The sequence below is a fragment of the Micropterus dolomieu genome, linkage group LG08, assembly GCF_021292245.1.
Source record: "Micropterus dolomieu isolate WLL.071019.BEF.003 ecotype Adirondacks linkage group LG08, ASM2129224v1, whole genome shotgun sequence".
Classification (NCBI taxonomy): Eukaryota; Metazoa; Chordata; class Actinopteri; order Centrarchiformes; family Centrarchidae; genus Micropterus; species Micropterus dolomieu.
Window position 1 is genome coordinate 645,262 of NC_060157.1, and position 24,042 is coordinate 669,303.

General features: G+C 45.5%; 2 protein-coding genes across 2 annotated transcripts in view; one reads left to right on the forward strand and one right to left on the reverse strand.

Moving 5' to 3' along the window:
- LOC123975360 (trans-acting T-cell-specific transcription factor GATA-3-like) overlaps positions 1 to 1,142 on the forward strand; it is a 6,542-nt gene extending 5,400 nt beyond the window's left edge. Inside the window, exons 5-6 of the mRNA XM_046056801.1 lie at positions 592 to 717; positions 901 to 1,142. Of these exons, the coding sequence (XP_045912757.1) occupies positions 592 to 717; positions 901 to 1,104 (330 nt within the window). The 3' untranslated portion in view covers positions 1,105 to 1,142. The remainder of the gene's footprint in view (positions 1 to 591; positions 718 to 900) is intronic.
- A 10,738-nt stretch (positions 1,143 to 11,880) lies between these two features.
- magixa (MAGI family member, X-linked a) overlaps positions 11,881 to 24,042 on the reverse strand; it is a 55,829-nt gene continuing 43,667 nt past the window's right edge. Inside the window, exons 21-22 of the mRNA XM_046055734.1 lie at positions 21,870 to 22,008; positions 11,881 to 18,236 (exon numbers count right to left, since the gene is read on the reverse strand). Of these exons, the coding sequence (XP_045911690.1) occupies positions 17,383 to 18,236; positions 21,870 to 22,008 (993 nt within the window). The 3' untranslated portion in view covers positions 11,881 to 17,382. The remainder of the gene's footprint in view (positions 18,237 to 21,869; positions 22,009 to 24,042) is intronic.

A 24,042-nucleotide genomic window follows, 5' to 3' on the forward strand; every position in this document is an offset into this window, starting at 1 on the left:
GCTAGTAGTTTCCCCTGCTTCCAGTCTTTCTGCTAAGCTAGGCTAATAGTTTCCCCTGCTTCCAGTCTTTCTGCTAAGCTAGGCTAATAGTTTCCCCTGCTTCCAGTCTTTCTGCTAAGCTAGGCTAATAGTTTCCCCTGCTTCCAGTCTTTCTGCTAAGCTAGGCTAGTAGTTTCCCCTGCTTCCAGTCTTTCTGCTAAGCTAGGCTAATAGTTTCCCCTGCTTCCAGTCTTTCTGCTAAGCTAGGCTAATAGTTTCCCCTGCTTCCAGTCTTTCTGCTAAGCTAGGCTAATAGTTTCCCCTGCTTCCAGTCTTTCTGCTAAGCTAGGCTAATAGTTTCCCCTGCTTCCAGTCTTTCTGCTAAGCTAGGCTAATAGTTTCCCCTGCTTCCAGTCTTCTTGCTAAGCTAGGCTAATAGTTTCCCCTGCTTCCAGTCTTCTTGCTAAGCTAGGCTAATAGTTTCCCCTGCTTCCAGTCTTCTTGCTAAGCTAGGCTAATAGTTTCCCCTGCTTCCAGTCTTTCTGCTAAGCTAAGCTAAACACGTCCTGGAGTGAGAACTTACTGATGTTTTTAATATTTCTGTGTTTTCAGGCTGCGACTCCGAGGAAAGGAACTCTGTGTGTGAACTGTTCTACTGCGACGACCACGCTGTGGAGGAGAACCTCTGCTGGAGAACCCGTCTGCAACGCCTGTGGGCTCTACTACAAACTACACCAGGTACTACAGCTCTACTACAATATACACCAATAGTCTGTTCTTCACAAATACCAAGAATAGCAGGTATTACAACAGTAGTACAAAGTACAGCAGGTAGTAAAACTTTACTACAAAGAACAGCAGATACTACAGCTGTAGTACAAAGTACAGCAGGTACTACAGATGTCCGCTCGTGTGCTTCAGGTCAACCGGCCGCTGGCGATGAAGAAAGACAGAATCCAGACCAGAAACCGCAGAGTGACCAATCAGAACAAGAGGAGCAGGAAACTTGACCAATCAGAGACTAAGCTGCCTGTGCTGGTCCCGCCCACCCAAGAGGCCGTGTGTCAGTCCTTCAGTCAGCTGCCCTGTGACCTCCACACCTCCTCCTCTCTGCTCACCGTGTAAACTGCTTTGTGTTTTCTAATAAACGTGTGAACCTGCCAGCCGGTGAACTGAGTCTTTCATCAACACAAACATCAGCAGCTTCAATGTTGGAAGGTTTCAGGTATGTTCAGACAGGTGTGTTCAACACAGTCAACGTGGCCCCTGAGCTCCTCCTCCTCCAGCTCTCCTTCAGCTTCGTTTCCTCTTTGTGACGATCAGACGGTCGACGAGGTGAAATAAACGTCCTGACGTTTCCTAAAAAGTGTTGGAGGGACTGTTTGTAAGAAAGGAGGCGCGTTACAGCTGACGTGATCCTGCCAGGCAGCGTTGAGCTAAAACGCCACGTCAATATCAGATTGCACCCAGAGAACTCACGTTTCCGCTGCTGCTGTGGGAACACGCTGACTCAAAGCGAGATCACAGCCCGTAGCGGCAGCTTGGCGTTTTCAGCCACTGCACAGCATTCACATTTATTCATTGAAGTTAAGTGTCCTGCTCAGGGACACGTTGATCGCAGTAGGAATCGGACTGGTCTGTGTGTCTTATCCACTGCTCCATCGCAGCTCTGAGTTCTGGATTCTGCAGCAGGTTACCAACCGGCAGCTGGGGCTCCTCCAGTCTGCATGTCGATCAGTCCTTGGGCCAGATCCTGATCCCAAACTGCCCGCCGTCGCTGGGTGAATGTAAATTTCTGTTTCTGGTGAGCAGCTGGCTGTTTGAATCTGTGGTTGTAATGTAGAGTAAAAGCACTTTGAGTGGTCGGGGTGTCTAGAAAGGAGTTCTACAAGTACAGCTCGCTGCCGTTAATGCACCGCAGAAGAAGAAGACACAATATCCAGTAGTAGTGGTACAGAAAATGAATAATGGTCCTAATAAGAACAGCAACACTAATCCTAATAATAATGATTTTAGCAGCTGGAGTTGAGTAGGAACAGCAGGAAGCCTGCAACCACAGATATGTATAAAAAAAATACAATAAAAACATGATAAACAGAACAGAGATATAAAATCTTCAAATTTAAAAAATGTAAATAATGTAAAATGTAAAAAAAAGAAATAACAAATATTCTTCGTCGTTATGCCGGCAGACAAATTATAAACATGTGGAAATTGTGCGTGGAGCGATGTGCAATTAACATGTTTAGAGTTTGGCATGTGTCGTGTAGTCCTACATTTCACACTTCTGTACCTCCAACCTGACGGTAGAAGTACAGCCGCTGTGTGGCGTCCAGCGTCCACGTGAGGTCGTCGCTGATGTGGTCGCCCAGATATCTGAGGCTGCTCAGCCTCTCTACCTCAAGCTCCCGGATGAACGGTGACCGATGAGGTCTCCTCTCCTTCCTCCACCATTACCTCCTTTGTCTTTTCCCTCCTGTAGGCAGCTTCATCCTCACCACTGACACGTCCCAACGCTTCGTGGCGTCCGCGAACTTCAGTACGATGTTGTCCTGAGTGAACAGGCTGCAGAGGATGAGGACGCATCCCTGTGGAGTGTTTGTTATAATGCTGGCTGAGGTTCTGCTCCCCGTCCTGACAGACCTGCCAGTCAGAAAGTCCAGGACCCAGAGTGTGGGGTGCAGCCCAGGGGCAGACAGCTTGTGGGGGGTGACTGTGTTAAAAGCAGAGCTGAAGTCAACAAAGAGCATCCTGATGTAGGAGTCTTTGTTTTCCAGGTATGAGAGGGAGTAATGGAGGGCAGCGGCGATGGCGTCGGAGGCTGGCCTGTTGGGCCGGTAGGCTGCTGCATCCGGTCCAGGGTGTCCGGTATTGTGCTCTGAATGTGGGCCAGCACCACTCTCTCAAAGCACTTCATTTATTTTATTTATAGAGTTTAATTTTACAGAGACAGTGCACATTTACAGAAATGTGCACTGGGCAGCTGCTATCACAACTACATTAAATGCACTAAAACAGGAACAACAGTACTCATAATTACAATATGACACCTTTCACAAGGACACGTAAAATACTTTAAAACAAGGACAACAATTTAAAAAACAAAACAAAGCACTCTTCAGGTTTCTGAATAATTCAGACTATGCTCGCACACTTGATTGACTTTTAACCATGATTTTACATTTAATTTAAATGAATAATATGTTTCACAATCTCTAATAACAGCTGGCAGACTTTTCCATGTGTGAGCTGCTCTCACTGACAAAGCTGACTGTCCGGCAGTCCTCCTCATAGGTATTATACAGTCTCCCGACCGAGTGTCTCTTATCGGTTGTTTTGTGCTTTATAAAAGCAGCAAGAGGGGGAGGAGCCAAGCCATGCAGGATCTTATAGATAAGACAAGCATCTGTAAATTTAACATGAGTCCAGTCAAGCAGCTTGGACGCCTGGTGGTATACTAACTGCACAGGTTTGAGTGTTGTACTGGACGCTTGTGCCCAACTAGTCAAACAGTATGACAAATTTAGCATAATCATAGCATTAAAATATGCTGTTGCTGCCTTAGTAGTTAGACAGTTTCTGGTATGGTGAAAGTTTGACAGATTAAACTTAACTGTATTTATTACCTTCTTAATTTGTTTGAAATGTAAGATTGGAATCAATTATTACACCAAGATATTTAAAATCAGAAACCACTGTCAGCTTTTCCCCTGCAATGTAAATATTGGGTGTGAGATCATCTACAGACCTCTATGTTAGGAACATCCAAGCCGTTTTCTTTGTGTTTAAATGAAGACAGGAGTTATTAAGCCACTGTGTGACATTGGCCATCACTGCCGTGAGCTAACATGCAGCTTGCTGTTCGTTTGTCACGTGTACATAAATGACAGTATCATCAGCATACATTTGAATTTCAGACTCATTGCATACAAGGTCATTTATGTAAAGGCTAAACAACAGGGGCCCCAGAATTGATCCCTGAGGTACACCAACACCACACTCGAGGGCTGATGACACCTCATCAGTTACCTCCACCCGCTGTGCTCTGCCTTCAAGATATATGATTGCATCTGTTTAATACTATTAGGGGAGAAGTTAAACAATGGGAGCTTTGCAAGTAGGACATCATGATCCACAGTGTCAAATACTTTCTTTAGGTCTAAGAATATGGCCCCAACAACTCCCACTTTATCTAGTTTAGATCCCACATTCTCAAAGAAAAAGCAGTTTGCCGTTTCCGTTGAATGGTTCGATCTAAAGCCAAACTACATGGGATGCAATCTGAAAGGGCAGTTGTTAAGGTGGCTAAGTTGTTCTGCTACATACCTACTGACTAGTGACTGACCATTATGAGTAGAAGCTTTATCAAAGAGGAAAGTCTTAAATGTGGAGACAGTGAGATGGAGACCCCGGTGTGGTGTCATGTGAGGAAGGTTTCAGAGGCCTGTAAGAGGACATCATGAGTTGAAGAAGCAGACAGTGAAGGCACCCCCCCCCCTCCCTCAGAGCCACCTGCCTGCTGGAGGCCGATGTTGTGCAACTCAGGGGGCTTCTGGTTTTCCGGACCCAGAAAAAAAAGGCCAAGAGAGGAAAAGGGAGCTGAGCAGAGGGCGGTTGGTGGTCGGAGGCCGGCCAGAGGCTCGCTGCCTCTCTCCACCACTCTCTCTATCTCTCTAAGGCGTCCAGTGATGTCACAGGGCTGCTGACAAATGAAACGAGCAGATTAGCAACCACAACACACACCTAAATATATATTTAGATATACAGAGTCGGGGGCGACCGTTTGTCGTTGGAGCTGCCATCACACACAGTTTACATGTCGACATCTTCTTTCCTCTGAAGGCCTCAAACACGCACACGCGCTGGACTGTGTGTGTGTGTTTTCCTTCAGCTGGTCCAATCAGAGCCCTGGACAGGTTAGGGTCGCGGTCCTGAGCCCAGCAGGGAGAGCAGCTAAACCAGCTCTGCTCTCTCCCTGAGTCCAACAGAACCAGGACCAGCACGGAATCCTCCTGAATCTTTCTTTGGATCCCGATCAGCTTCCACCTGTTCTCCACAAACACAACAAGACAAAACAAACATCAGCAAATCAGTTAAATAAGTCCGACACAGATTAAAGGACCCTTCCTGCCTGTTTGAGCCTGTTTCCACATGTTGGTGCTGAAATGACTCGTAGCTACAGAAAGTTTTTGATCCGTGCAGCAGAAACTCCGGCCGGCTGCAGCGTATTACTTCCTGTCAATGTGGCGTCCACAGAGAGAGCTTGTTGTTGCCAGCGACAGGCTCAGACTGCTCCACCAGGGCCCGACACATTCTGCTGTGTTCAGATTAATCCTCTGCCTGTTCTGGAGTTTCATTTTGTCTGCCTGGTGTCATTTATTTACCTCTCCTAGTCAGATTGTTCTGTGATTCTGGTTTCAGTCCATGTTTTATCTGGTTTTGATCTGTCTGCTTGTTTTCATGTGTGGGTTTGTTAGTAGTTCTGTTAGTTTGGGCCTGTTTGGTGTTTCAGTCGGTTCCTGTCCTGCGAGTTTCTAGTGGATCACCTTATTTTGGATTATGAACTCTCGTTAGTAAGTGAGCTCGCTTTGTGTTTAAATAAACTTTTCTGAACTGAACCTCATCTGGATCCTGCGTTTGGATCCTCCAACCTGCTCAACCCTACAAACCTGTGACGGGGCCCAGTTGTTTAAAAGTAATCTGATCGGATTTCAGCTGTCAGATTGGATCAAATCTGGAAAATGGGTTGTTCAAAAAAAAAAAAGAGAGGATTCTGAAATCGGATCAGATTACCAGATCCAGTCCTGGTTTTGATCTGGATCAAACCTTCAGTTTGTGGTTTTAAAAACTTTAGGACTGGATTCAGGGTGGATTTTAGGAACAAAATGTCCTTAAACTTTTGAAATTTTCCAAATAATACAACATTTTTGTCATATAGGAGCCTTTTTAACATGTATGTTTATTTTGCACTTTTGTTTAAACTTTACAGAGATAAAGTCGACATTACTTATAAGCCATTCAGTACAATAAAGTAAAAAAATATAAAATCCCCCAAAACAGCTTCAATATCACACACAAAATAATGCATTTAATTTCATCAGTCACTGAACACTGGACATTAATTACAAAGGCACGATCATCAGAGGCGAACCATTCAAAAGTAGTTTGTAATAATTGCATGTCTCGTTCTGAGACATCGGTTTCCTGGTTTCTGGTGAGAGGCGAGTTGTTGCAGGAAGACGACGGTGGAAACGAGGGAGAGGAGTTTGTTGTGCACGCAGACCGGTCCTCTCTCTACTTGTGAAAATGTTCATGATCACGCTGGAGGTTACTTCTGAATATTTTCAGTAAAAAGCTCGGCTGCACGTTGAATAATAATCACTTTGTTCCCTTGCATGTTTTTCATGTGCAGTCTCTTCCTCAGCTGTTGACTAAAGTCTGATAAGTAATAAGTAACTGAAATAGTTACTATCACATTTAAATAAGGTAACGCTCATGAATAACACAAGTCAGACAGGAGGAGCTGCTGTCTGCTGACCCGGAGACCCGGTGACCTCAGGTGTGACAGAGCAGGTGACGGAACAACGTCCGTGAAAACAGAAGACGGAACATGCTGCGTGCTTTAAGGTCTCGTAGCAGAGAAAAAGTTGTGTGTCAAAGCCCATCCTGTATGTTCAGGTGTTCACACGGAGGCGCCAGGACACGTCTGCCGGACTTCAAACCATCTGACTAAAGGACGGAGAGTCTTTCTGCTTCCTCACATCACATCAGTTCGGTGTGAGGAAGAGAAGGTGACACGCTGTGCAGAGAGCGCCCTCTGCTGAGCCACCTCTGGAACTACACCTCCATCAGTCTGCAGCCGGCTCCAGGGCCCAGTTTTTCAAAAAATGTAATCTGGATTAAACTGATCCGGATTTGGAAATCCCATGTTTTGCTATCCAGGATCACCTGATCCATTTTACTGTTATGCCAGTTTTTTAAAGGAACATTGGATTGGATCACTGTGATCCAAATACCCATCACATCCATCGTCAACCGCTTATCCTGCATACAGGGTGGAGCCAATCCCAGCTGACATCGAGCGAAAGGCAGGGTCCACCCTGGACAGGTCGCCAGTCCATCGCAGGGCCACACAACCACTCACGCCTAAGGACAATTTAGGGTCACCTATTAACCAATCAGCATGTCTTTGGACAGTGGGAGGAAGCTGGAGCACCCAGAGAGAACCCACGCAGAGAACATGCAAACTCCACACAGAAAGGGCGGGGCAACCGGGGTTTGAACCCACAACCTTCTTGCTGTGCGGCGACAGTGCTAACCACTGCACCACCGTCACCAACAGTGTAGCAAAGAACAAACAAAAACAGGTAGGCAAAATATCGGTAAGAAGCAAACACTTTACTTTCCTTATTTTGTTATAATGTTAAATAAGAAAACAAAAACAATACTATCAATAGTCAAAAATCATTTACAGACAGATACCAGCTCTTTCCATCTCTGCCTGTAGGAGATGTATCTCCATCTGCGCTTTTTTCTGCTGCAGTTGGGTAAACAAGATTTGTTCTTTACCCAGTTCAATTAGTATTTCTGCTCTTTCAGTTTCCCGTTTCAGAAGCAACTCATAGCTGTCACCATCCTGGTTTGTAGCTGAGGAACGTCTTGGACTGTCTTCATTACGTCCACTGGGGATCTGTCTTCCTCCTCATTCACTGAAGTCAAGTCCAGGACAACATTTTTCTCCTCCTATGATATCACGGACCATATCAGTGAAATCATCCCTCTTCTATGGCTTGTTACCTGTTTGGGGGTAAAGTAAGTAAGGTCTTTCGTTGCCTTAGCCCTAAGGTTCTTCCATTGCAACATAACTTGTTTTATGGTCCTCTTTTGGCCGGACCCCATGGCACTGACATGATTGGTTATGTCCTCCCAAATGTTGTGTTTTCCTTTTTTGGTCAGTTCTCCACCCTTTGCAGAGCTGAAACCTCCTACTATCGAGGCAAAATTGGCCCGAACACCCTCCAGTATTGCACAGGTTTCTGCCACAGTGAATTTAGACCCTTTTGATTCCAAGGTTCCAACCCTGTGGTGTCGCCGACACCGATCTTAAAAGCCTTGAGCGTGATTGTTTTGGCTTGTGCTCAATTAGGCTTACGCCAATCAGCTCTTAATGGGTGACACCATTTAAACACGTCATGTCTTTGCACCCTTTTCTCTTAGCCTACAGAGGCATCCACATGGCGGGTATTGTTCATCGTTACCGTAGGAGAAGGTACCGTCAAAGTGTGCACGCTGAGCGTGCCAAACCACTAGAGCAATACACATCAGAAGAACTGTACACGTTTTCGCTTTGGGAGAGATGGCATTAAGTACATCGCAGATCTTGTCAGGCCAACACTCCAACACCGAGCCCAAAGGAGTCGTGCTTTATCTGTGGAGGAACAGCGCTTAATCGCTCTGCGCTTTTACACATGTGGGACTTTCTACCAAGTCATTGGTGACAATATGGGAGTGAGAAAAGCAACCGTGAGTAATGTGGAGAAGGCTATGTCAGTAGCACTGGGCAGTCTGATCAATCAATTTGTTTCCTTTCCCAAGGATGGTCAGACAGCTCAGAGTAAGTTTTTTTAAATGGGGAACATGCCTAGCACTATTGGTGCTATTGATTGTACTCACGTGCATATCCAAGCACCTTGTGAAAGAGAGTATGTCAATCGAAAGGGGAGGCACAGCATCAACATCCAACTTGTGGGCAACGCCGACCTCATGACAATTTTGATGGACCTGAGCCTGATGTAGAACCACAACAGCCGCCAATGTTCTTACCTAATGAAGGACACACTGGACATTAAAGATGCAATTGTGAGGAATTACTTTTAACTCATTGCCATTAATATACTTTGGAATTATAGAACAGTGACGTTTATTTGACAGCTGATAGCTTTGAGCTTTTAGATTTATTTGGTTTTTGTTTACCATATCTCATTAGATGTGACATTTCTTCTAATATGAAGAAATGTATATATCATCAGTAAACATTGATTTTGTGATCATTCACTTCTTCAAGATTCATAATCCTGTTTTTTTGGATCAAATAGATCCCAAACCGAGTTCAGAGTTTTGAAAAACCCAAAGGGCAGGTTTGATCCAGATCAAGTGTAAGATTGGATTACATGCTCTGATCCTGGTTCGGAATCCCTCTTTTGCTTTTGAAAAACCCATTTCCAAGATTTGATCCAATCCGTGATCCGAAATCCCACTGGATTACTTTTGAAGAACTGGGCCCAGGGCGATAGCAAAACATGAGATTTCCAAACCTGGATCACTCTGATCCAGATTACACTTTTTGAACAACTGGGCCCTGGTGACTGTGCCTTTGTAATTAGAGGCTTATAGGTAATGTCTACTTTATCACTGTAAAGTTTAAATAAATAAAGTGCAAAATATAAATGTGTATAAACAGGCTCCTACATGATAAACATGTTGAGTTATGTAGAAATTGTTTTTGTTCCTGAATCCAGCCTTCTGCTGGGATCAGGATAATCCTGATGTTCTGGATCAAAAAGATCCCAGTCCTACTAAAATGTTTTGAACAACACAAACTGAAGGTTTGATCCAGATCAAAACCAGGACTGGATCAGGTGATCTGATCTGAATTCAGAATCCTTTTTTTCTTTTGAACAACGCATTTTCAATCTGACAGCCGAAATCCGAGGATGCAGGGGGGCCCGGGGGCCATTCCTGTGAAAGCTGCCCAGCAGCACATGAAGCCAAAAAACGTCTGCATCGTGTGGCCCACAGAGCCGGCTAACGTCCTGTGTGGCCCTCCGCTAACTTGAATGGGGATGAAATGATTCCATCGTCTCTTCTAGACTTTCCAGATGTTATCAGACCGAATGGATCAATAAAAAAATGCACCCACAGTTTTACAGCTGCTACTTTCACAATGTCAGGCTGTGGAGAAGGTCTTTGGGGCCAGTGTGGAAGGGACTCAATGGGAAATGTGGGAGAGAGAGGGGAATCAAACCAGGGTGAGCTAACAGGCGCATGATGATGATTCCAGCGGCTGCAGAAAGAAGTGTGATTGTATAGAAGTCTGTGAGAAAATGTTTCTACTTGTCAGCTGATTTATTCCCTCAGTAAACTCTTTCCTGATGAGTTTATGGTCTCAGTCTCTAGTTTCAAGTCTTCTTCAACACAGCATGATGTTCATTTAGTAAATTATGGTCCCATTTAGAGGAACAGAGACCAGGAAGCAGGGGAGGCTTTAGGGGGCGGGGCTACCTCTACCATGGTGTCAGAGATGTCCAAAATAAAATGCAGTCGTCATCTGTTTACCTGATAAAAAGATCCATCACAGTTAAAACACCTCACTGAACTCCACCTGAGCATCAGAACAAAAATATATATTTCAAATAACCAAAGTAAAAGTAGTCATTAATCAGAAGACTAAAGATGTGATGTGTTACTGGATTCTTCAGTCGTGCAGTAAAATGTACAGTATCTCCTCAGGATGGGGGAAAATATCGATGCAACATAGTATTGCGATGTTTTCTACATCGACACACTGACGCCAAGTATTGATCTTTTATCATGTAAATTGCATGTGAGAATTAAACTTTTTGTCAATAGAATAATAAAGTCGGTTGCCACAAGATGGTGCTGATGAGTTTAGTTTTCTAATGAGGTCAGCGGGGGTGGGGGGGTGGGGGGGTGACTGTTGGCGTGCAGGAGGAAGTTGGTAAAATAAAGCATACACCGTCTGCATTTAAAACAAATGAATAGACTTACTTTGGGTTTTGTAACAACAGAGAAGGATGTGACACATGGGATTTGCAGGGAGTGTGTTATAAAAAGTACATTTACTCACGTACTGTACTTAAGTAGGCTACCACTTCCAGGTACTTGTGCTTTACCTGCGTATTTTCCATACTTCCATAGCAGCAGGCTATATAAAGTGATTAAAATTAGCTCCACCAACATTAAATAATTCTAATCAATAAGATAGTATATTAATCCCTGCGATGGACTGGCGACCTGTCCAGGGTGGACCCCGCCTTTCGCCCGATGTCAGCTGGGATTGGCTCCAGCCGCCCCCGACCCTGTACGCAGGATAAGCGGCTCACGATGGATGGATGAATGAATGGAAGATATATAAGTATATGAGTCATTCTGCAGTATCAGTACTTGATACTTGAGTAACATTTGACAGCAGGACTTTCGTATTTCTACTCTGCGGTAATACGAATTTTTAAAGTTGTTGTCTCTGCTGACTGTAGATGTCAGACTCTTACTTGCTGTTACCTTCCAGTTGTCTGGCATGAAAATCGATCAGGAAATTATTTTCCTCCTGATGTGCTAACATTATGTAGCTTGCTAGCTTATGTTAGCATAACATCTGTTGTTTAAAGGACCTGCTCGTTATTCTCAATATAATTTGTCTTCAGTTTAAGAAGTGAGTGTATTAAATGTGAGTAAAGTTCAGAAGAGGTTGTTAACTGTGAGAGCTAGAGAGGAACAGTTCAACACGTGGGGGCGTTTGTTTTATCCTCTTCCTGTCAGAGAGTCAGATGGTGAGACGGACATCAGTCTCATGTCAGTGTGTTAAAGCTGGAGTCAGGATGTGGTTAGCCTAGCTTAGCATAAAGACTGCAAGCAGGAAAAACAGGTAGCCCCAGAAATTGTTCCAGCACGTAACTCTCCCTAAAACTAGTTTTTCCGTTTCCGTTTGTCTTTGTGTTGCTCAGCGAACTTTAGAGGTGTTGGTAGGTCTTTCTAGTCTTTCTGCTAAGCTAGCAGTAACCATGAGCTGTACTTTAACACACAGACATGTCCATCGTTTTATTTCCCACAACAGGTGCTCAGGGTGACTCTGTGTTTAAAGAGACAGACACACTGTAAATATACCGACAGACCAATCAAGCTGTGACTTTATTAAACCAACAGACAGTCCAGTCACGTGGTTCCTACATTATGTCTCTCCTGCTGTCTGGGAGCAGATCTGATAATGACACTGTTGAGTCCTGTTCAGACATTGGTGCTTCCTGGTCGTGTGTGGACCAGAACCTGAATATTCAGACCCATAATTAGAAGCAGAGTCCACGCCCGGACGATCCTCCGATCAGCTGCTGATCAGAACCGATCAGAGAACCAATCCGATAGCAGACAGTCTTAGAAAATGCATAGAAGACAAAGATCCAGATGCCCTTAAAGAGAGCGCTGTGAGGGGCGGGGCTAGCAAGGGTGTGTGGGAGTTGTAGTGTGACTGCAGACAGATGATGTGATGGACGGGTGAGGGGGTCACGACTCTGTGTGTGTGTGAGGCATCACACTCAAAGCGTCTTAACAGATAACATGATGTGTAGGGATCAAGGCCTTTATTATTGATTATTATCTGCTGATCGTTAAATGTCTCTGACAGATGCAGATACTAAATCGGACACTTTATTTCTCACCAGGTGATTGATCCGGACCGCAGGCTGTAAATAAAGATGGACAACATGACCGCTCCCATAAAAGTCAAGCCTCAACATCTGGCTCGCCCCCTTGTGGCTGGTACCGGTCATAAACTCCTCCATGTTAGCAGATGGGTACTGCGTTCGCTCTACTGCGCCGCTGTCATGAAAAGAGAGCCTAGCTGGAAGGAAAGCTCTCGATCTACCGCTCAGTTCCTCAACCTCACCTACGGTCATGAAGGCTGGCTCATGACCGAAAGAACTAGATCGAGGGTACAGGTGGCCGAAATGGGTTTCTCCTTTAGAGATAGGGTGGGAAGTGTGAGGAGCTCTGAGTAGAGCTGCTCCTCCTTTGTGTCGAAAGGAGCCAGTTGAGGTGGTTCAGGCATCTGGGGCCCCCTGGGCGCCTCCCCAGGGAGGTGTTTCAGGCGTGCCCAGCCGGGAGGCGGCCTCGGGGAAGACCCAGGACTAGGTGGAGAGATTATATCTCCACACTGGCCTGGGAACGCTTCGAGATCCCCCAGTCAGAGCTGGTTAATGTGGCTCAGGAAAGGGAGGTTTGGGGCTACTGCTAAGCGGTTTAAGAACTTAAGAAGATGAACTTTGACTTTTGGTTTCAGACCGCGGGTGGGCTAAAAGTGGGACGCTGCTTCCTGAATGTTTTCTACTCTCAGAGAATTCCGTGTGCTTTGCCAACCTCAGGCTACATCCACACCAGTAGACCGTTCACGTACACGGAGCATGTGCGTGCCGGTGTAAACAGGAAGCGGATTGTCTACTCTGCAGCTGCAGAAGATTCAGCTGGAGAAGAAAGTTCTACTGGAGACAAACGCAGAGCAGCGATGGTGAAGAAGCACAGCTGAGATTTCTCTGCACGGAGCGACGGCGAGGTGGAACTGTGGCGGCGGGAAACAGGCTGCGAGTCGTCGCAAAGTAAATACGGAGACGTGCACAAGTGTAGAAGTGATATTTACACAGTACAGAATACTTTAATAAAAACACCAAAACTAAAACTCTGTCAGCAGCATCGTGTTTCTGCTTTGCATGACTGATAAGAGCCAATCAGAGAGCCGAACGTGAGCGTCATCGTTTCCACCTGTCGGCACGAACACGGCGCCCCGGAGTTTAAAACCAAAACGGGGTCGGCAGCGTTTTCACACTTCAACGTTTCAGGTGTTCGGATTCGCTGTTTCAGTCTGGACGGGAGGCGGAAACGTAGCAGAAGGATGGAGCCTCGGTGTGTGAACACAGCAGAGCGGCGCTGGAACACCTGCAGGCCGCGGCGGCCAGGTACAGGTGAGCGTACAGAGTATTTTAGCTGATACTGATCCATTAAAATTTGCCCGTATCAGGACACCTCTGATTACACATTCATCAGTCTTTAATCAGGTGGAAAACATGAAAACAACAACATGGAAATATTCCACAGACTGCTGGAAAACATTTCCTGTCGGCGTTTGAACTGATTAATCTGTCTGCCCGCTAATCGACAGAAAATGGGGTCAGCAGCCGTTTTGATAACTGAGTCATCGTTAGTCGTTCGCAGGACTTGATGCTTCTCTTGGTCACAACGACAGTGAGCTGGTTCTGGACAGCTGGATGAATAAAACGAGCTGTGGGAGACTGAACTGGGACGTGGTGGTGCATGATGGGACATGTGGAGGGCGAAAGGTCTTGGCGTTGTTTGACAAGACGTGGTAGGGTGTGAACAGGAAGTGTGTGTGTGTGTGTGTGGGGGGGGGGGGTCTCTGCCTGCAGCCTCTGTGTCAGTTTGCAGGACGAAGGCTGAAATAAAACGAGGCACTTGTTTCGGTCCAGAGCTGCAGGTCGTCGGCCATGTTGGCCGCAGAGTCCTTGGCGATGCTGTGGTTACTGACGGCGGACAGGACCTCAGCTGGACCTGACCTGTGTGTGTGTGTGTGTGTGCGTGTGCGTATGGCTCTGTTACATCATCAGGGCAAAGGTTTTTTTTCTCTCTTTTTTTACAAGCAAGCAGGCAAATCAGATCATATTTAATCTCTAACAAGAATAATAATAACGTCATCGAGCCTTTACATATTCAGCTTATAAAAATAAAAAATCATTCCGGTGATATTCACATGCTCAGATTACACAGGATCACAGAACGTCTGGGAGGCGGCGGGGCTGAAAGGTTCTCATGTTGTTTGCATACGAGTTTAGAGTTAGAAAGATGAAGTCACAAACGGAGAGGACCAGGACCTTATCAGTCACCCTGGCTACTGGTATCATGAAGCTGGTTAGCTTTCTCACCTCACGTGAAAGCGATGGCGTTCTGCAGCCTGTGCAGCGCCACAGCTAGAAAATCATCAAATAAATCATCCAGCCAGGAGCAGCGTTCACCCTGCTGCTGGCCTGTGGAGCAGACAGACGGGAGCGTCTTAGGAAAACGTTCTCACAGAGCTAGCTAACTGCTAACCTGCTAGCTCCCGCAGTTCCTCTGCGGTCACTCGACCTGACATTTGGTTCTTTAAATTTTGTTATTAAAGAGGCAAAATAAAGCTGCAGTAAAGAGAGATTCAGCTCTAATCACCCAACAAGAAACTACTGATATCCAAATATTTTTAGCGAGGCTACATATATGTTTGTTTTCACGTGGGCCCTTTCAAACTTGGGCAGTATGTGGATTATCCGTCCATAATCCCTATATTTTATTATGTGTTTGAATAAACGGTGACGGTCGGTCTACGTTTAATCATCTGACCTGGACGAGCAATCGATGCACTTTCAGGAATCATTTCTGGGTTAAAAGAAACTAAGTGAAGTTACGTATCTCAGATATAATTATTATGGAGTTAAAAGCTATAAAAAATATCTCTTGTTCTTTATTACTTTTGTCCCTGTGAGGACCCTGTAGGAGCGATGAGTCCACTGATCTGATTGGTCAGTAGTCGGCTTTTAAGAGGGTTTAAACTCGAAGTGTGAATCACAAATCGATCATGTTTCAGAGGGCTGCCATGCGATTATAAAATGATTATCGATGCATCTTTTTCCTTTACAGTAGAATCACTGAGCATTTCATTGGACATTAAAGTCCAAAAGAAACGTCTCCTCATTATCCTAATAGGACTAGTTTGCGTCCTTACTTTACTAACCTCAGCTCTTCTTCTCCAGTCTGCAAACCTGCCTGCTCACCCACACCGTCGCTGCGCCCACGTCACACAAAGTTCTTTAAAAACCTAACTTACGCCGCTCTAACAAGACCTGTCAGGTACGAGGAAGCTGGCCTGTGCTTAGTAAAACATTGATTGTAATGTTTGGGTTAAATCTTAGCAAGGGGGGCGGTTAGTGCTCGAGACCGGTCTCTGAAGGTCTCGGTCTCGTCCCGGTATCGAGTGCATTAGCCACTTAGCTAGGAGAACAAGCTACCTAATTCCAGGGGTTCATCAGGATAACATATTGAGGGAAGTAGCTAATGCAGTGTGAGAGACTGAGGGGAAATGTGGTGACAACTTGTTCCTAAGTTACATTTCTGCTTGAGATAAACTATAAGGAGACAGGCCACATAAAGCTATGTAGCTACTGTTTAAGCTACGTCAGCGTGTCAGCTGCACACAGCTCCTGAGAGCAAAGCTATGTGCCGAGGTACCGCTCCCTCATTTGTTCTCATTATGTTAGCTGGATGTAGAATAAAGATGTTAAGTTGATTTCAGCTCTTAGTGCTTCGTTTGAGAAGCGCCTATGATCATGTTCCACATTTTATTGTGTGTCATGTAATGCGGAACGCTGGTCCTGGTCTTTACTCGGCCTCGACTCGGTCGGTTTGGACGGTCTCTACTATGACGTTGGTGCTTTGAATATTAGGGGAAGACGTCTATGATATGGGTTGGCGATGGCGTAGTGGATTAGACACATGCCTTTGGTGTGGGAGACCTGGGTTTGATTCCCACTGTGACATCCATCAATGTGTCCCTCAATACTGTATGGCTGCAGTACCCGAGGTTGCTGTTTCAGGACCCCCGCAATCCTGGGACGGTAGTTCTTTTGTGACAGCGCCATCTAGAGGAGTGGTGGTGGTAATGCACAGCAACATTTATTATTATTTATTTATAAATAATATAAATAATCAATAACTTTTAGTTTAGGCACACACCCTGTGATGGTTAGGGTAATTGGCTTCGGGGGGCTGTCAATAGTACACAGCTACCTAGCTAGTTTGCTAACTAACTAGCTAGCTGTCTCAAGGTAAACAAGAGTCCTACAAATGCGGTTGCGGTCCTGAAACTGCAGTTTCTGGTACTGCAGCTGCATACAACTCGTGTCCCTGAGCAAGACACTTAACCCCTAGTTGCTCCAGAGGCGTGTGATGTCTGACTTATAAAGCAATTGTAAGTCACTTTGGATAAAAGCATCAGCTTAATATTATTATGCGCACGCTACAAACTGTCCGCTGCACTTCCAAGTTCCACTTTTTTGTGTTCTGTCAACAGTACGTTACTAATTAAAATTTAGAAAATCGATTTATTTGACATCTGTGAATTGATTCAGAATTGTCCACGTTTGCATCTGGATGTATGTAAGAATCCCCCTCAACCTCTAGTTTAAGCTGGTCCTCTGACGTTAACCCGCTCCGCCGAAGGTTAGCATCTGTTAAAGCATTCGTTAAAGTGCACCAGCGTCATGATACCAGAAAGCAGCTGGATAATCAGGATGCACTGACGGATGATGGGTACAATAAAAATAAAACTGTTGTTTAATTAGGCGGCTCTGTGTGCAGCTGTTGTGTCATTGACCAATCAGAGACCTCAAAACCCGCCCACCAGCCAATGAAAAACAAGTCCATGTCCGCTTGCTTCCTCTGATCAGAAACCAAATCGTCCACTGTGATCCAATCAGACACAGGAACAGGCGGGTCTTCTCTCAGCAGGCCAATCAAAGAAGCCCTTATAAGTAGCCAAAGAAGAAAAAAAGAGAATGTCTCGCTGTGGGCCAATCAGAGAGACAGTAGTTCCCGCCCCCTGAGCCGACTGCCAGTCAGAACCCGCGTCAGTTTCTGGGGACTCGGCTTCAGCCAGGGGCCCGGGGCCGTCCCCTGCTGCCACGGCGACTCGCCTCTCCTCCAATCCTCCCTCCACCCGGCGGTGGCGATGCTGGCTGCTGAAAGGCTGACCTCGGAGAAGCTGGCTGCTGATTCGCTGTCGGACAGACGCTGGTCGTCTGAGGAGTGAGGCATGAGGAAGGAGAAGGCTGCCCTCTGAGGTACAGGCCAGCTCCCAGAATGCTTTGCGTGGCGGGTGGTGCTGTTGTCTCTCTCCTCTCCCCTCTCCTCCTCCTCCTCCTCCTCCTCCTCCTCCTCTTCTCTGCTGGCCTTTGTTGCCCTCCTCCTGCTCCTCTCCTCCACCTCCACCCTCTCCTCCGGCAGCCATGTGTCCCAGACTCGAGCACTTGTCCTGGGTAAGCTCCTGCTCTTCCTCCCCTGCTCCCGCTGGTCGTGCCGCTTCTCCTTCTGCCTGACTGTCTGACTTTGTCTCCTCCTCTCCTCCTCTTGCCTCCTCTCCGCCTCCTCCTCCCTCCTCCTCTCCATCTCCCGTGCCTCCACCTCCACCCGGTCCAGGTCCAGATCAGGAGGCCCTAACCCTCCTCCTCCTCCTCCTCCTCCTCCTGTTCTTCGTTTGGTTTCTCCCTCTCTCCTCATCCTCCTCTTCTCTCCTCCTCCTTCTCCTCCTCCTGTACCACCTCCTCCTCCCCTCTGCTGGCTGATGGAGGTGGTTGTCATGGTTACTGTGTCCACATCTTGCTCCTCTGTGTGCGAAGAGGAGGAGGGGGAGAGGGCTCCTTCCTCAGGGCCTGGAGACAAACAGAGAGAAATAAATAGAGTTAAGCTGCAGTTCCTCTCGTGGCCACCAGAGGACGCCGTGGTCAAACTTTTCTACAAACACAAGCAGATTCACTGAGCTTCTTCATGCAGACTTTCACAATAATCTGTTCCTCCGATGATATATTACAGTTTAACGTGACAAAACTTTATAGAAAAGATGGAGGCCTCAGGGTTTAACACGCCGACCACCAACTGTCGATCGGGACCCGGGTTTGCCAAGTTACTCAGAAACTGTAATAAGTTACTGGTTACTTGGATTAGTAACTGCAATATTATTACCGTTTTGGAAATAGTAATCCCTAACACTACTAGTTACAGGGAAAATTATAATATTACAGTAACACTGCCCAGTAGTGGTCGGGACCTTTGTGTCTCTGCCTCACGTCCCATCTCTTCTCTCCTGTCAGCTGTCTTGTATTTTGTTCATAACATGTTGATAACACATTTACCAGCCATATATTTACACAGCTAACACAACAGGACAAGTGTTTGCAATAGGGCTGTGTGATACTTCAGTGCATCCTTCAAAAATGTGTTAGTCTAATATTGTACGAGCTCGCACATTAATGGCAAAAGGTTTTATTATTCAAAACCAATGCATTCAAGTAAAAACACTGAAATCACCAGTGCCAGTAAAACCATTAAATCTGTCGCTGCATTAGCCCTGAGTTCTGTTGTAGCTGTTGTCGTCATGGCTTTGATTCTGCGTAGTTAGAACTGGATCTAGTTTCTGTGCTGGTACCTCGCCTGGTTCAGGTCAGCCATGGATAGCCGACTCCTGAAGCTTTCCATAGTCTTTATTTTCCGTGCGATGGTTAGCTCATTGTCACGGTGACCGATGTTTGACCTAGTTTGCAGATTGACATCTGAAGCCAAACCACCTCCAAGTTTTAAGCAGGTGTTACACTTTCTGCGTCCGTGAATACGCAAGGTACTGCTAGGGTCCCTGTGACAGAAAACAAATGTCATCAGAGGGTGTACACATAGGTTTGGTGCAGGTTTGGTGTGTCCGCGTGCCTCCCAATTTTTATGACCGCCGACTAGGCTACCATGGCACCAAGTGATCTACTGCGCATGTGCGAAACGAGTTCGGCTACGCTACAAGGGCACCTACCCGTCTACTGCGCATGTGCGAAACGAGTCCGACTACGCTACAAGGGCACCTACCCGTCTACTGCGCATGTGCGAAACGAGTCCGACTACGCTACAAGGGCACCTACCCGTCTACTGCGCATGTGCGGAACGAGTCCGACTACGCTACAAGGGCACCTACCCGTCTACTGCGCATGTGCGGAACGAGTCCGACTACGCTACAAGGGCACCTACCCGTCTACTGCGCATGTGCGGAACGAGTCCGACTACGCTACAAGGGCACCTACCCGTCTACTGCGCATGTGCGAAAGGAGTCCGACTACGCTACAAGGGCACCTACCCGTCTACTGCGCATGTGCGGAACGAGTCCGCCAAGCTGACGCAAGTGGTGACGCATGGGTAGTAGAAGTGTAACTGGTTGGGAAAAATGCTTTTTAAACCTTACTTTGGGGCAAAGGGGTCAAATTTTTTTATCAGATTTTATTGCTGATTCTATTCTATGTAGTTTTTATGTCCTGGTGACCAGTGAAAGTGCAGTTCTGGCTCTCTACCCATTTATTCAGTTAGGAGCCTGGTCTTGTTAGTCCGAAATAGCTGCTCAGAGGCGTTGCTAAGAAGGCAGCTAAGTGTTTTTGATCACACACACAATATATAGTCCTCGACGACACATATCGCACACCCCTGGTTTATAATACAGTTAATACACATTAACACCTTATTAACATGTGATAATAACATGCCAATTACATGGAACAGTATAACATTTTACTTGTAAACGTGACTTAAATGTTAACATGTATTTACACTTATTTATATATAATATGTTGATACTGAGTTAATAACATTTACCTACCACTTATTTACATAATAATCTGTATATTTATACTTTTTTTTGTTTATACTATATTATTAATATGGTTTTACATTTTAACATGTTAATAACACAATTACCATGTCATTAATCAAAACTCAACACGTATTAACATTTTTAACATGTGAATAACGTGTTTACTAGTATTAACATATGTTAATAAAACATACTTATCTACTTTATGCTGACACGTAGAAAACATATCCACTGTTACTGAGATGTTAATACTGTATTAATGAGACAAACCTGCCATATTATCGACACAACACATCCACCATATTATTAATGTTTAAAATAAAATAACATAATAAAGTTATTATGTGAAGCTGCAACATGAATTCCATGTTAATATTTCATGTAACTGAGCTTTAATCGTTTCGTTCATGTGAAAACAGAAGCTAGTGATGACGGCGGCTGAAGGTTGTCGATAAGGACGTGAAGATGAAGGGATGAGAGACGGCGAAAGGTGAAACAAAGGAAGTGAAAGGAGATGAGAGGAGGAGGAGTTACAAACCGCGAGTTCTCAGTGCGTCCAATCACGTAGAAGCAGGGCTCCCCCTGTTTAGAGTTGGTCATACAGAGAGAGAGGCTGGACAGCTCCACTGAGGAAGAGGAGGAGGACGAAGAGCAGAACAGGAAGGACAGGAGGAGCAAGAGAAAAAAAAAGTCAGAAGGTCAGAGAGCGGAAATCAGGAGAATCCCAGAGCTGTGACTGGACGAATTCAGGTTGTGAGAAGAGTGAACGATAGGTGCACAGTACATTTATTCAAGTCCTATACTTTAGTACAATTTTGAGGTACTTTTGATGTATTTCCATGTTCTGCTACTTTACACGTCGCCTGTACATCTCAGTGGTAATGTACTTTTTACTTCACTTGTCTGATGACTTTAGTTCCTTTGCAGATTCAGATCTATAACACAACATTATTATATCAATACCACTTTATAGATTCTCAGGGGGGAAATTCTCAACCTGCAGAAGTTAAAGTATATGAAGTAGTTAAAATGAAAATATATTATAAATGGCGACAAAGTCTGCGAAAGGAGGCAGGGTGAGTCAAACCCAGGACTTTCACACAGGAGAACAGAGTTCGAGTCCCATGTGAAACCAAGTAAATGTAGTTATTTTACGTTTTAAAGGTTTTACTGGCATCTAGTGGTGAGGGTTGTGAATTGCAACCAGCAGCTCAGTCACCGCTCCACCCTCCCTTTGCAAGGAGAAGCTTCGTGGCCGACACGCTCTGTTGGATCTGAGCTAAATAACACGTGTGATCCTCCATTTGTCCAAATTTCACTTCTCTTCTTACTTCTAATAAAACAGAAGACTACTGCTGCCTCTCACCAGATTTCAGATCGAGAACTGTCCTTGAGCTAGACTTCAGTGTCCTGTTTAAGGGGGTCACCAGGAGTCCCTTGTTGGGATCCTTTCCATGATGCTGTCAGACACCTGGTGTAACAGCCTGTCGCTGGCAACAAGAAGCTCTTTCTGTGGACATCATTTTAATGAAAGAATATGCTGCAGCCGGTTCAGCTGCCGGCTTCTACTGCACAGCTTCCAAACTTTCTGTACCTACGAGTCATTTCATCACCAACATGTGGAAGCAAGTTTCATAATCCTGTAACGGTGTTTGAGTCTCACCGTAGTCCGGCACGTATCCGTTTCCTTTCTTGAGGACGAGGTGGATTCGGTGTCCTCCTCTCCTGATCTGCTCCACAGCCTGACTGTGAGTCATCCCTGATGTGCTGTCCCCGTTGATCTCCACCAGCTGGTCCGACACCTGAGAGACCAGGTACAACAGCGGGTCACATCACAGGCTGTCTTCGGACAGAACCACCATGCGCACGCCACATGGACGGGTATTTAGAGAAGAATTCTGAAGGCTAGTTCTGATCGGTGAAGAAGTTTTACCCTTAGTCAGCACTTCTTTACTAGATATGATCAATCTGTCTTTATCAACAGGCTATGTACCACAGTACTTTAAAGTAGCTGTAATTAAACCTCTTCTGAAAAAGCCCAACCAGGTGTTTTAGCCAACTATAGACCTATATCTAACCTTCCATTTCTCTCTCCAAAGAAGGTTAAAGTCAAGGGCAACTGGACTTGGTTGAAGATACTAGAAGACGTTCTAGTGTATGCGGTCCAATGCAGTGAGGAATGCACAGACCTGTATATTGGGGAGACTAAACAACCACTACACAAACGCATGGCTCAACACAGAAGGGCCAACTCCTCAGGTCAAGACTCTGCAGTCTACTTACATCTGAAGGACAGAGGACACTTGGGGCGGCTGTGGCTCAGGAGGTAGAGCGGGTTGGCCGTTAATCGGAAGGTCGGCGGTTCAATCCCTTGCTCCCCCTGGTTTGCGCGTCGAAGTGTCCTTGGGAACCCGCGGCTGTTCCGCCAGTGTATGAATGAGTGTGAATGTTAGTTTCTGTTTGAGCACTTAGGCTCAGAGTATGAATGTGTATGACTGGTGAATGCAGATGTAGCGTCGAAAAGACTAGAAAGGCGCTATACAAATACGGAGCATTTACTTGTTTGAGCAGGACCAGAGATGTTCGAGAAGATGGATGGTTTGAAAGAGGTGTCAAGGAAGCCATCTACACCAGGGTCGAGAAGCCGTCATTGAACAGAGGAGGGGGTCTACGCCACCACTTATCCCCCTTACAATGCTGTTCTTTTCATCACTTCCCTGGAAACTCAACAAACATTTCTTCTGGCCCTCAGGTGAAGATACCAACGATGATCGTTCAGGTAGTCCTAACGACTGTAACGACTGTCGTTACAACAGCCAGGAGCACTAACGAACCAGCGGTGTCGACGATCCTGGCAAACAACCCCACTGAGGTTAAATAGCTGAGTTTCCCTACCAGTCAGTCAGAACTGAAGAAGTCCTTTGGATGAGGAACGAAACGTCTTCCAGTATCTTCAATCAAGTCCAGTTGCCCTTGACTTTAACCTTCTTTGGATAACTATGACCTGGATGACAGAGAATCTTCACAGGCATCTTCCATTTCTCTCTAAGGTTCTGGAGAAAGCAGTTGCTAAACAGCCGTGTGACTTTCTACAGAGCAATAGTTTATTTGAGGATTTTCAGTCAGGATTTAGAGCTCAACATAGCACAGAGACAGCACTGGTGAAAATTACTAATGACCTCCTTATTGCATCAGACAAAGCACTTGTCTCTGTACTGGTTTTATTAGATCTTAGTGCTGCATTTGATACCATTGACCATCAGATTCTATTAAAGAGACTGGAACATTTCATTGGCATTAAAAGAACCGCTCTAAGCTGGTTTAAGTCCTATTTATCAGATCGATTTCAATTTGTATATGTTAACGAGGATGTCCTCGGACCAATCCTCTTCACTTTATATATGCTTCCTTTAGGCAACATTATCAGGAAATATTCCATAAGCTTTCATTGTTATGCAGATGATACTCTGTTATATCTATCGATCAAACCAGATGAAACAGTCTTCAACTTCAAATGTGCCTTCAGGATGTTAAAACCTGGATGACCTGTAATTTTGGCTTCCAGTAAAATCCAGAATAGAATTTAAAATCATTCTTCTTACCTACAAAGCTCTTAATGGTCAGGCACCATCTTATCTTAAAGAGCTCATAGTACCTTACTACCCCACCAGAGCACTGCGCTCCCAGAATGCAGGGTTACTTGTGGCTCCTAGAGTCTCCAAAAGTAGACTAGGAGCCAGAGCGTTCAGCTATCAAGCTCCTCTCCTGTGGAACCAGGTTCCAGTTTGGGTTCAGGAGGCAGACACCATCTCCACATTTAAGAGTAGGCTTAAGAC